Source organism: Morus notabilis, unplaced genomic scaffold (assembly GCF_000414095.1).
Source record: "Morus notabilis unplaced genomic scaffold, ASM41409v2 Scaffold271, whole genome shotgun sequence".
Lineage (NCBI taxonomy): Eukaryota > Viridiplantae > Streptophyta > Magnoliopsida > Rosales > Moraceae > Morus > Morus notabilis.
Window position 1 is genome coordinate 191,371 of NW_010365721.1, and position 10,442 is coordinate 201,812.

General features: G+C 35.7%; 1 protein-coding gene across 1 annotated transcript; it reads left to right on the forward strand.

Moving 5' to 3' along the window:
- The first annotated feature begins 325 nt into the window (after positions 1–325).
- LOC21403648 (UTP:RNA uridylyltransferase 1) lies at positions 326–4,540 on the forward strand. Its single transcript, XM_010108443.2, has 6 exons — positions 326–1,482; positions 1,798–2,166; positions 2,523–2,746; positions 2,988–3,051; positions 3,715–3,911; positions 4,082–4,540. The coding sequence occupies exons 1-6, from the start codon at positions 436–438 to the stop codon at positions 4,290–4,292; spliced, it is 2,112 nt and encodes a 703-aa protein (XP_010106745.1). The 5' UTR covers positions 326–435; the 3' UTR covers positions 4,293–4,540.
- Positions 4,541–10,442: the final 5,902 nt, after the last annotated feature.

Genomic DNA, 10,442 nt, shown 5'->3' on the forward strand with positions numbered 1-10,442 from the left:
GCTCGAAAGAGGAGAAAATGAAAACAAAAAATGAAAAACGACTAAAAAGTCGTTTTTCTTTTTTCGTTCATTTTACACTAAATCAAAAACTCGTTTTCATTTTAAAAACGTTTTTATTTATTTTTTTAAAAAAATATAAAAAATAAAAACGGGATCAATTTTAAACACAGTCCATGTTTCTATTTGTTAGTTGGCTCTCTTTAAATGAGCTGATGTGTCGAAAAGTCATTGGGGGATAGAGAGGAGGGGACAGAGGATCTGAGTCGATGATGAATTGTATACCAACGGTTCAAATGAACCGATAATCGAAAAGATCCAAAGCATTTGAGTATTGGTGCATAGACTTCGTACTTCCCCTTCCCCAAATGCTTACAAGATAGACTCATAATAACGCTTCAGCTTCTTTCCCAAGTTAAACTTGTTCACCCAAACCCAATGAACGGTGGTGGCAACGCGCCGTCGCCGCCAACTCCGGCGGCCAACGGCGGAGAGTTCCTCCTCTCTCTCCTCCAAAAACCCCAAGCCGCCAAATCAGCATCTCCGCCGCCGCAGCCGCCACCGCCGCAGCCGCCACCGCCGCAATCGCAGCAGCGTCAGCAGCCGCAGCAATCTCTCGCCGTTGATCCTGCCGTTGCGGCGGGGGGCCCAAGCGTCCCTTTCCCGCCGCCGCACTTGTGGCCATCCAACGGCCAGGATCTTCTCCACCCGCTCCACTGGCCCGTCCACTCTCTCGCTAATCCTCCTCCTTTCGCTCCCAACGGCTTCCTAGGGTTCCCTCACAGCTTCTTCCCCAACCAGTTTCAGGGTAAGCAGGTCTCTGGAAACGTCGGCGAAGATCTCCGGAGGCTAGGGTTTTCGGGCGGGGTGAATTCGAATCCGAATTTGAATTTGAATCCGATTCACGGAATTGTCCAGCAGAAGAACCAGTTGGAGCACAAGCTCAAGTTCGGCTCTTTACCTAGCGAAATTGTGATCATACCCGAGGCTTTGCCGAAAGTAGATGCTTCGAATTTCAACAATTTGGTGGATCGGAGTCGGCGATTGAGCTCTAATTCAAGCTCGAATGCGGTTCGGCAAGGAAATTATGAGCATCAGAGGACTAATCCTCCGCCTGGGTTTAGGAGCAAACCAAAAAGGACGGGCTTAAACCATAGTATCGGAGGGGAAAACTCTGTTTCTGGTGATTTGATGAGAACTAGGGATGTTTTGGCTGAAGATATCGGGATTCGAGGCGATGGCTCCCGTGGATTGGAGCTCAGCGCGCAGCTTGATCGTCCGGGGCCGCCGTCCGGCAGTAATCTTCGCTCGGTTTTGGCTTCGGATGTTGAAGAATCCATGATGAAGTTGGAGAGTGACGCCGTTGAAGTTGGAGGCGGCCATGAAATCGATGACATTGGTCAACGGCTCGTCGATTCCTTATTGATTGAGGATGAATCTGATGATAAAAATGAAACAAAGAAGCATAAAAATTCCCGAGACAAGGTTAGTTTCTTTACGAAACTATAAAGATTGTGAATAGTATAGAAAACTCATTGTTAAATTTTAGCGTAGGCTGGGGGAGCAAATTTGACATAAAATGTTGATAATGTAGTTTCTATTTTAGCTATTAGCATATATGATTTATGTCGATTTGGTACTTATCTGCTAGTATAATTGTTTGTTTGAAACCGTCGTTATTGAATGTTCTTCTTATGTTTTTCTAGCATGTTTGTAAAAATGAATTTCAAGACAAAGATCTTTTTTAGTTACTATATTTAGATTTTTTATTTGAGGTTTATTAGAGTCTTTTGTCATTAGGATTCGAGGTCAGATAGCAGGGGACAGCGGCTACTCAGCCAAAGGATGAGAGTCTACAAGCGTCAGATGCGGTGTCGGAGTGACATAGACAGGCTAGATGATGCTTTTATTGCGATTGTTAAGTCGCTCATACCAGCCGAGGAAGAAAAGGCTAAGCAGCAGCAATTGCTAACATTATTGGAGAAACTAATTATCAAGGAATGGCCCAAAGCTCGGCTTTATCTTTATGGATCATGTGCCAACTCCTTTGGAGTTTCCAAAAGTGATGTTGATCTCTGCCTTGTGATGGAAGAAGCAGACGTCAACAAGGCTGAGGTTTTATTAAAATTGGCAGATATTCTGCAATCTGATAATCTCCAAAATGTGCAGGTGAGTAAGAGTAACAATGATTTTCTTGATGCCTAAAGTTAAATTAGCATCCTAAAGTTAAATTAGCATGGTACTTGGCTTTTTGGTCAAATTACTTTCTTGAACATGGGCTCTAGATGGACAGCCAACATGATTTGAGAAGCAGATGATAAGACATAATATGATATCAGCCAAATTGAAAAGAGCAGCTAGTAAAATTGCAGCACCAAAATGCGTCATTCATTGTCTCTGTCAATATTTTCCAATAGATATGTCCCGTTATTTAATTTTTTCTTTGATAAAGGTCTTAAACATATTTATTGTTTTGTTTCTTTTTTCTCCCATTTAATGGAACTTAAGTTTAAGTTTGTTTTCAGGCGTTGACACGTGCCAGGGTTCCTATAGTAAAGCTTATGGATCCATCGACTGGAATCTCCTGTGATATATGCATTAATAATGTTTTGGCTGTTGTAAACACAAGGCTTCTACGTGATTATGCACGAATAGATGTGAGGTTGCGGCAGTTGGCCTTTATTGTGAAACATTGGGCCAAGTCAAGAGGAGTCAATGAAACATACCAAGGAACCCTGTCCAGCTATGCGTAAGTTAGAGTTTCAAATTTATGTTTGGAATAAAAACTAATAAAAAAAAAAGATTCAGCTATAGAAATTTGAAGGAAGAGACACCCGCGATGCCTGTAAATTGTTCTTAGATTGAACTGGCTTTTAGATAAAATGGTGGCACAGGTGCTGTCCATTATAGCAATGGCTTTGATAACAAGTTTACATATATCATGTGCTTTTCTATGGCTTTGTTAGCTAATCTTTCCTGTTTTCTTCCAGGTATGTCTTGATGTGCATTCATTTTTTGCAACAGCGAAGACCTGCCATCCTTCCATGCTTACAGGTGGGCCTTGTTAATTGTAATGTTTCTATGAGTCCCTCCGTATCTTATAGAAAAGTACAGCTAATTATTTCTTGCTAATTATGTTAGCTCTGTGAAGTCTAAATTGAGATGCAATTGCACCTTCCCTTAGTGATCGTAGCGTAATTGATATATGTTTTGATGGTACATACTCCATACCATTCCTATTTATTAATTTGATGTGAAAAAAAAAAATTAAAATGCCTTTGCTCATACATCAATACATTAATACAGAAGGACTTCCACAATAATATGCTATATTCGAATATCTACTCTCTAAAAATGGTCTTCCTGTGATTCATCCCTTGCTCTTGTTTGGCACACGTTTGTTTTCTTCTGTTGCGTGTGTTAGGATTTTCTTTCCATTTTAAATTCTAATTTTAGTGGACGTTTGGTTCATGTATTCAGAATCATGATTCAGAACTATTCTCGTTTTACGTGTATTTTTTATAAGAGAAAAATACTGTAGAGAATCATGATTCATGATTCAAAATCATGGACGACTACAGAAAGCAGAACTATTCTCGTTTTACGTGTATTTTTTATAAGAGAAAAACACTGTAGAGAATCATGATTCATGATTCAAAATCATGGACGACTACAGAAAACAAACGTCATCTAAATTTTTAATATATTCTCTTACAGGGAATGGAGGCAACATATTCGGTCACGGTAGACAACATTGGATGTGCTTACTTTGATCAAGTTGAAAAGCTTAGTGATTTTAGATCACATAACAAGGAAACTGTTGCTCAACTTGTGTGGGGCTTTTTCAATTATTGGGCATACTGCCACGATTATACAGATTCTGTTATATCTGTACGTACAGGAAGTATAATCAGGTAAGATATAGAATCTTTTATCTTTTATAACAATAAATTGTTTCCTCCAATTTTGTTAGTTACTGCTGTTGTTACCCGCGTTGTCTTTTGCAGCTTGTAATAGGCTGACTTTTTATAATTCAATTTCGTCCTTTTTTTGCAACTAACCAAGCGCTTGTTACCATGATCAGTAAACGGGAAAAAGACTGGACAAGGAGGATTGGAAATGATCGCCATTTAATATGCATAGAGGATCCTTTCGAAATATCTCATGATCTGGGTCGAGTTGTCGACAAGCACAGCATAAGGGTTCTGAGGGAGGAGTTTGAACGTGCTGCTGAGATCATGCAGTATGATCCAAATCCTTGCGTGAAGCTCTTTGAGCCATATATTCCTAGTTGATTAGTTTGGTCGAACATAACTTAAGATGTATTATAGTAAGTTCTGCCTCAATTTTCTCATTTTCCATGTTTGATGTTTATAGCATGTATTTTGTGCTCTAGGCCTTTGAACGTTCCCTCCCCGTGTAAAGCAACTCCTGTCTGCAAACTTATTGTGTGGTTTTTGATTCCAATATTGCTAATGTTAAAAGGAGAAAAGAAAAAAGTACAAAAAAAAACAGAGAAAAAAAAAGGAAGTAAAAGTTTAATGAACCATCATTGCTTTTTTTTTTCCCCCTCTCTTATTTCTCATTTTCCTCAACCTTTATTGCCTCCTATTTATGTTTCTCAGTATCTTCCCAATGATTGAATTTCAGTTGGATTGCTTTCCTTTCGCAAGTATGCTGGTTTATATTTCAAGAGTAATCGTCTCTTATCCACAGGATAAAATGATCGTTTTTTCGTTATTTTGTCTACGAAGTTTGGAAAACTGGAAAATGAATTGGTAAAATCTTTTGGTCACGGTTGGATTTGAGTGACAAGTATTTCTAGCTATAAATAAAGAACAAAATATACGTGGAATTGTCCAAAACTTTGTCTCGAATCTTTATATCAAATTAGCTCTGTTTGAGGACTTTAGTTTTGGAAGGAGATAAGCAAAGAACTCTATGCACATTGCGTGTTTATATTTTTATAAAACTTGTTTTGCACTAAAAATGGCTCAAGTCCTTGAGGTTTTCATTTTGTTTTTAGTTTTTTTAAATTATATTAGGAATATTTAATTTTTGTCAATCTTTGTTAGGATTTAGTTTAGTTATTTTCAATTTATTCCTTATTTTTTTAGTTAGTAATTTAGGTTTGTTTATTTTTCGTAGGCATGAACGGAAAAGCAACTCAAAATTGAGGAAATGAATTGAAAACTAGTGGCATGTTTAGTTCATGCTGGAAACCTGGCTCCGTGGCGCTCAACGCTGCTGCAGAATACTTGGACTAGGGAACGCAAGGCCATGGCGTTGGAAACTTTTAGTACACGCGTTTAAATAAGTGATTTTGATTTTGAATTCAAATTTTAGAAGAGAATTATTAACGGGAGCTTTTTTATTTAAATTTTGTGTGAGAGAAAAGTATCGTAGCAGAATCAAAATTATAGTTTCAAATGTGTGAAACAAACGGGCCTTAGGACCGTGGCACCAGAGAGCAGCATGATAGTATACAGGCTCGGGAGTCCAGTGCTGGGGCGCTAGAAAGTTAAGACAGCGGCATTGGTGCGATTTCAACAACACAAATTTTTAAAAACACGCAAATTTTAACCCACTGTTAAACACGGAATATAAGATTTTACAAAGGTTATTGCGAGGTGTTTTGTAGGATTTTTAGAGAACCGTTTGCACAAGTTTTGTAATTGATGATGAATATTATTTATATGATGTTTGATCTTTCAAATATGAACTAGATTTTCCTTTCTATGGTTAGAAGTGTGGTCAAAACGATTAATATCTAAATCTAATATTCTTTTAAATTGAAAAATAGAAGGAGACTTTAGATAGAAGAACAGAATTAAGAAGAAAAACTAGAACTAAAATAGAGAAGAATAATCAAAATGTAAATAGAAATCTAGGGAGAACAACAACTTAAGAGAGAGAAAACCAATCATTTCAATATCATTAATTATCAAAAACCTCTGTAAAAATACAATCACTAATGTATTTATAGGCATTTAAAAGATAAACTACTAATTCAAAAATAATCCTACTAGATAACATAATCCTAAAATTAAAATTAAAATAAAGATAAAATATATCTTAAAAGATAATTAAATAATTTAAATTCAAAATCCTAATCTAATTTGTCATCAATAACCCTAGTCTTTATCCATTTAAAATGACGTTTTGCAGTTACTTCTAAAAAAATATTAGGATTAATTACAAAATTCCCCCTCAATTGTAGCACTTGTAATAATGTTCCCCTGATTTTCAAGGGTTAAAATTTGTTTTCAAAATCTATGGAATATTAATGAAAAACGCTTTTTATTAACACTTTTAATAGAAACTGATATGTAATTAACATGTGCTACATATTATAGAAGTATTTAACAACTCTATTATGAGTGAAGCTGATTTGACTTTAAAAGTCTAATTCTAATTGTTAATGAAAATAAACTAAAAGACCTTCAAAATTTGTTAAAAAAAATAGTAACACTCACTCTTTTCACTTCTGTCTGATTACATGAGAGGTTGTGTCACATATATAGTTTTTGTTAAAAAAACATACAAAACTATATTCTGTTTCATTAATATTTTAAATTCGGGAGAAAGAAGGAAGACAATTTTAAGGGAATTCTTTAAATTTTACCTAAATTCTAACTAAAATGACTAAAAAATTATTTTAACTAGTAATTTTTTAGTGAATCACCAGTCATACTCCAAATTTTAACTAAATATAAATTATTTTAATATTTAATAAATTTAAAATAAATTGTTTTATTAAATTTATAAAAGAATCTTCATATTAACTAGAGTTAAAAGAATAAAAGAATATAAAAAATAAAAATAGTTAACCTCTCTATGCTACTTATATTTAATTAGTGTGGAAAGTATATTTTTAAAATAATTAATTATTTAATTAATGATTGGAGTGAAAAAAATTAAATCATTAATTATTTTAAGTACAAATATGAAATGACTAATATGGTTGCAGTTGTTTTGAGAATTAAGGTCCCGTTCGTTTCACCGATTTGAGTTTATAATTTGAGTTTTGTTACAGTAAAAAGCTCTCAGAAACAATCACATCTAACTTTTTTATTACAGTAAAAAGCTCTCACATAAGTCACATCTTAACTCGAATTAAAAACTCGAATAAATAAACTAAATGGACTCTAAGTGCACATTTTGTTACCTGAGAGCTATAGTTGAGGGAAAATTTTGTAATTATAATCCAAAAGTTCAGTTTTGACCTCCAATTCATTCCACCTCACTTATTTGTAGCTACTTATCCCTTTACAACAATGGTAGAAGCCCAAACTCCGGGTCTGTTGGATAAATAGATTAAGTAAAAAGTGTTTTTAAGTAAATAAACCATAAAAAAATAAATTGGGTAAATAGGCCAACTTCCACATCAGCTATTCCACGTCATCAATTATATTTTTAGGAGTTTCTTTCTCCTCATCCTCTTTCATTTCGCGTCATTTTTTTCCCAGCCGCCTTCCATTTCTTCTCTCCTCTTCTCAAGTCATCGTTGCACAACCTCATTAACATTATTATCTTGCTCATTCAACGTTTTTTTCTCGTCCAAAATGAAGTTTGAAGAAGAGTTACTAAGTAAATCTTTCTTTTTCTATATCTCTCATGGTGTTTTTCATTATTGTTCATGTGTTTTTAAGATGAGAATGTAGTTAAAAATGTTAAAAATCCATTAAAATATTAATTTTACATCGTAAAAGACTAGTTTACATTGTCTGATATGATGAAGATCTGCTGAGTTTAGAAAAAAAAGGTTGTTCTTGGTCTGTTCTTGGTTTGTTCTTGGTCTGTTCTTATAACATGGTATGTTCTTGGTCTGTTCTTATACATGGTCGGTTCGTGGTCTGTTCTTCGTCTGTTCTTATTGCATGGTCGGTTTGTGGTCTGTTCTTGGTTTATTCTTATTACACGATCGGTTCTTGGTTTGTTCTTATTGCACGGTCGGTTCTTAGTCTGTTCTTGGTCTGGTCATTCTGTTAGTGGTCTGGTCCTGCTTTATATCATGTTTAATTATACATTTTTATAAATTGATGGTTTTTTTTGCCTTTTTTTTTATTTTGTAGGAACACTTTTTTATGGTATGTTCTTGATCTTTTCTTAGTATGTTCTCATTATATGTTCTGTTCTTAGTCTGTTCTCATTATATGGTATGTTCTTGGTCTGTTCTCATTATATGGTATGTCCTTGGTCTGTTCTCATTATATGGTATGTTCTTGGTCTATTCGTGGTATATTTGGTTTAGTTTAATGACATATTATAATCTTGATTAAATTTTTGCAGTTTTAAAATCTAAATAATGCCTCAGTGGAGGAGATTTTTTGACATTGGAGGAAAATGGGAGGAGAATGAAAGTTGTTGGGTGTGGCATACAGACTGTAATTTGATTGGCGTATATATGGATGAGAAGGATACTCTCGAAACCTTCCTTGATAAGATTTGTAGAAAATGTGGAATTGATGGACAAAAATATTCCTTGCAATTATCGTGGGTACCGAATTTGAAACAGAAATCATTGCCCGTTGTAATAAAAGACAATGATGATTTGTTATTTTTCAAGGATATAGCCTATGAGGTACCGCTACACGTGATAGTAGATAAGAAGTTTATGAATCCAGAAGAACATATTGACGGAGTCAAAATTAGGAAAAATCCTTTGCATGACGATTTTTTTATCGTGATTTTATGGGTATTGAAGCTACAGATGAGTTTTCGACTCGTAATGATATTCCACCACAGTCGAAACCACAACCAGAGTCACAGCCACAGCTAGAGCCACAACCACTTGCCATTTTAAATGAAGTAGAAGTTGCTGGTCCTTTAATTTGTATCGACCAGACTGAGTTTAGATCATCTCATGGATCTACCTTCAGTGAAAGATCTAGTTTAGAAGTTGGTTAGTACTTTACAAGTAAGAATGATTTGAAGGAAAAGCTGCATTTAATAGCTTTAAAAGGGAAGTTTGAGTTTCGAACAACAAAATCAAATAAAGACGTGCTTGTAGTAGAGTGTGTGGATTCGAAGTGTGTGTGGCGTATCCGGGCCTACAAACTGAGACTGTCGAACATGTTTGTAATCCACAAGTATAATGGTGTTCACTCTTGCTCATTAGAAAAGCGTTCGGTGAAGCACATGTAAGCAATATACTCTGTTATTGGGAGTTACATGAAAAACTAATTTATAGGCGTCAAACAGGGTTCGGTTCCCAAATCAATTCAGAAATATGCCCGTGACAAATTCGGGACGGACTTCAATTATTGCAAAGGATGGAAGGGTCGTGAGCATGCACTTAAACTCGTAAAAGGTACGGCCGAAGAAAGCTTCACAAAGCTCCCATCATACTTTCATATGGTGTCTCTTACTAATCACGACAGTATCACCAATATTCATTTTGATGACCATAACCGTTTTGTCTATCTTTTCCTAGCATATGGACATTGTATACGAGGTTTTGGATGCATGATGAAAGTTATCAGTGTTGATGGAACGTGGTTGAAGAGAAAATTCAGAGGTACGTTGTTAGTTGCCACTGCACAGGATGGTGAACGTCATTGTTATCCCATCGCATGAGCCATTGTAGACTCAGAGAATGATGCATCCTGGAGATGGTTCTCCTCGAACTTGAAGGAAATTATCACTGATTCTGAGGACTTAGTTTTTATTTCTGATAGAAATCAAAGTATAAATAATGCATTGTCTACAGTTTATACATTAGCACATCATGGTTGTTGCACATGGCATGTGTCGCAAAACATCAAAAGTAATTTAAGATGTAGCGATGTTCTGCCATTATTCTTTAAAACCGCTGAGGCCTACCGCATTGACGAATTTTATGTCTTGTTTAATGAGTTGTCTGCAAGATAACCCAGTATTGCCAGATACCTATAGGAGCAGGTTCATTTTGAAATGTGGTCTCGTGCTCATTTTAAAGGAAATCGATATAATATTATGACCATAAATATGTCTGAGTTAGTTAATGCAATGCTCAAAGATGTTCGAGATTACCTTGTCATTGTCCTCTTGAATTTTATACAAGTGAAGATGTCAGAGTGGTTTTATAAAGGACTAAAACATTATTAACGCCAAGTGTGGAAAAAACTCTTCGTGAGAGGCACAACAAAGCCGGATTTCTAACGGCCACAAGACTTAATACTGTTGAGTTCCAAGTGACAGGTGGAAAGACCACTGCAATTGTCAACATTGGAGTGAGGAGTTGCACTTGTCGTGTGTACGACTTTGAGCATATACCATGCGACCATGCAATATCATGTTGTAGAGAAGCATGAATATCTCTCTATGATTTATGCTCAAAATACTATAAGACATGTGTTTGGGCTCTTGCATATGCTGAGACAACCTATCCTGTGCCGGATACTTCGCAATGGGATATTCCGAATGACGTAAAGTAAGTTCACCTTCTACCACCACGAGTTGTA

Bases quoted from the DNA above. Each gene is read 5' to 3' on its own strand.
- LOC21403648 (XM_010108443.2), top strand. From the start codon at position 436: ATGAACGGTGGTGGCAACGCGCCGTCGCCGCCAACTCCGGCGGCCAAC. The intron at 1,483-1,797 runs GTTAGTTTCTTT...TTTTGTCATTAG, and splicing joins ATAAAAATTCCCGAGACAAG to GATTCGAGGTCAGATAGCAG. The intron at 2,747-2,987 runs GTAAGTTAGAGT...GTTTTCTTCCAG, and splicing joins GGAACCCTGTCCAGCTATGC to GTATGTCTTGATGTGCATTC.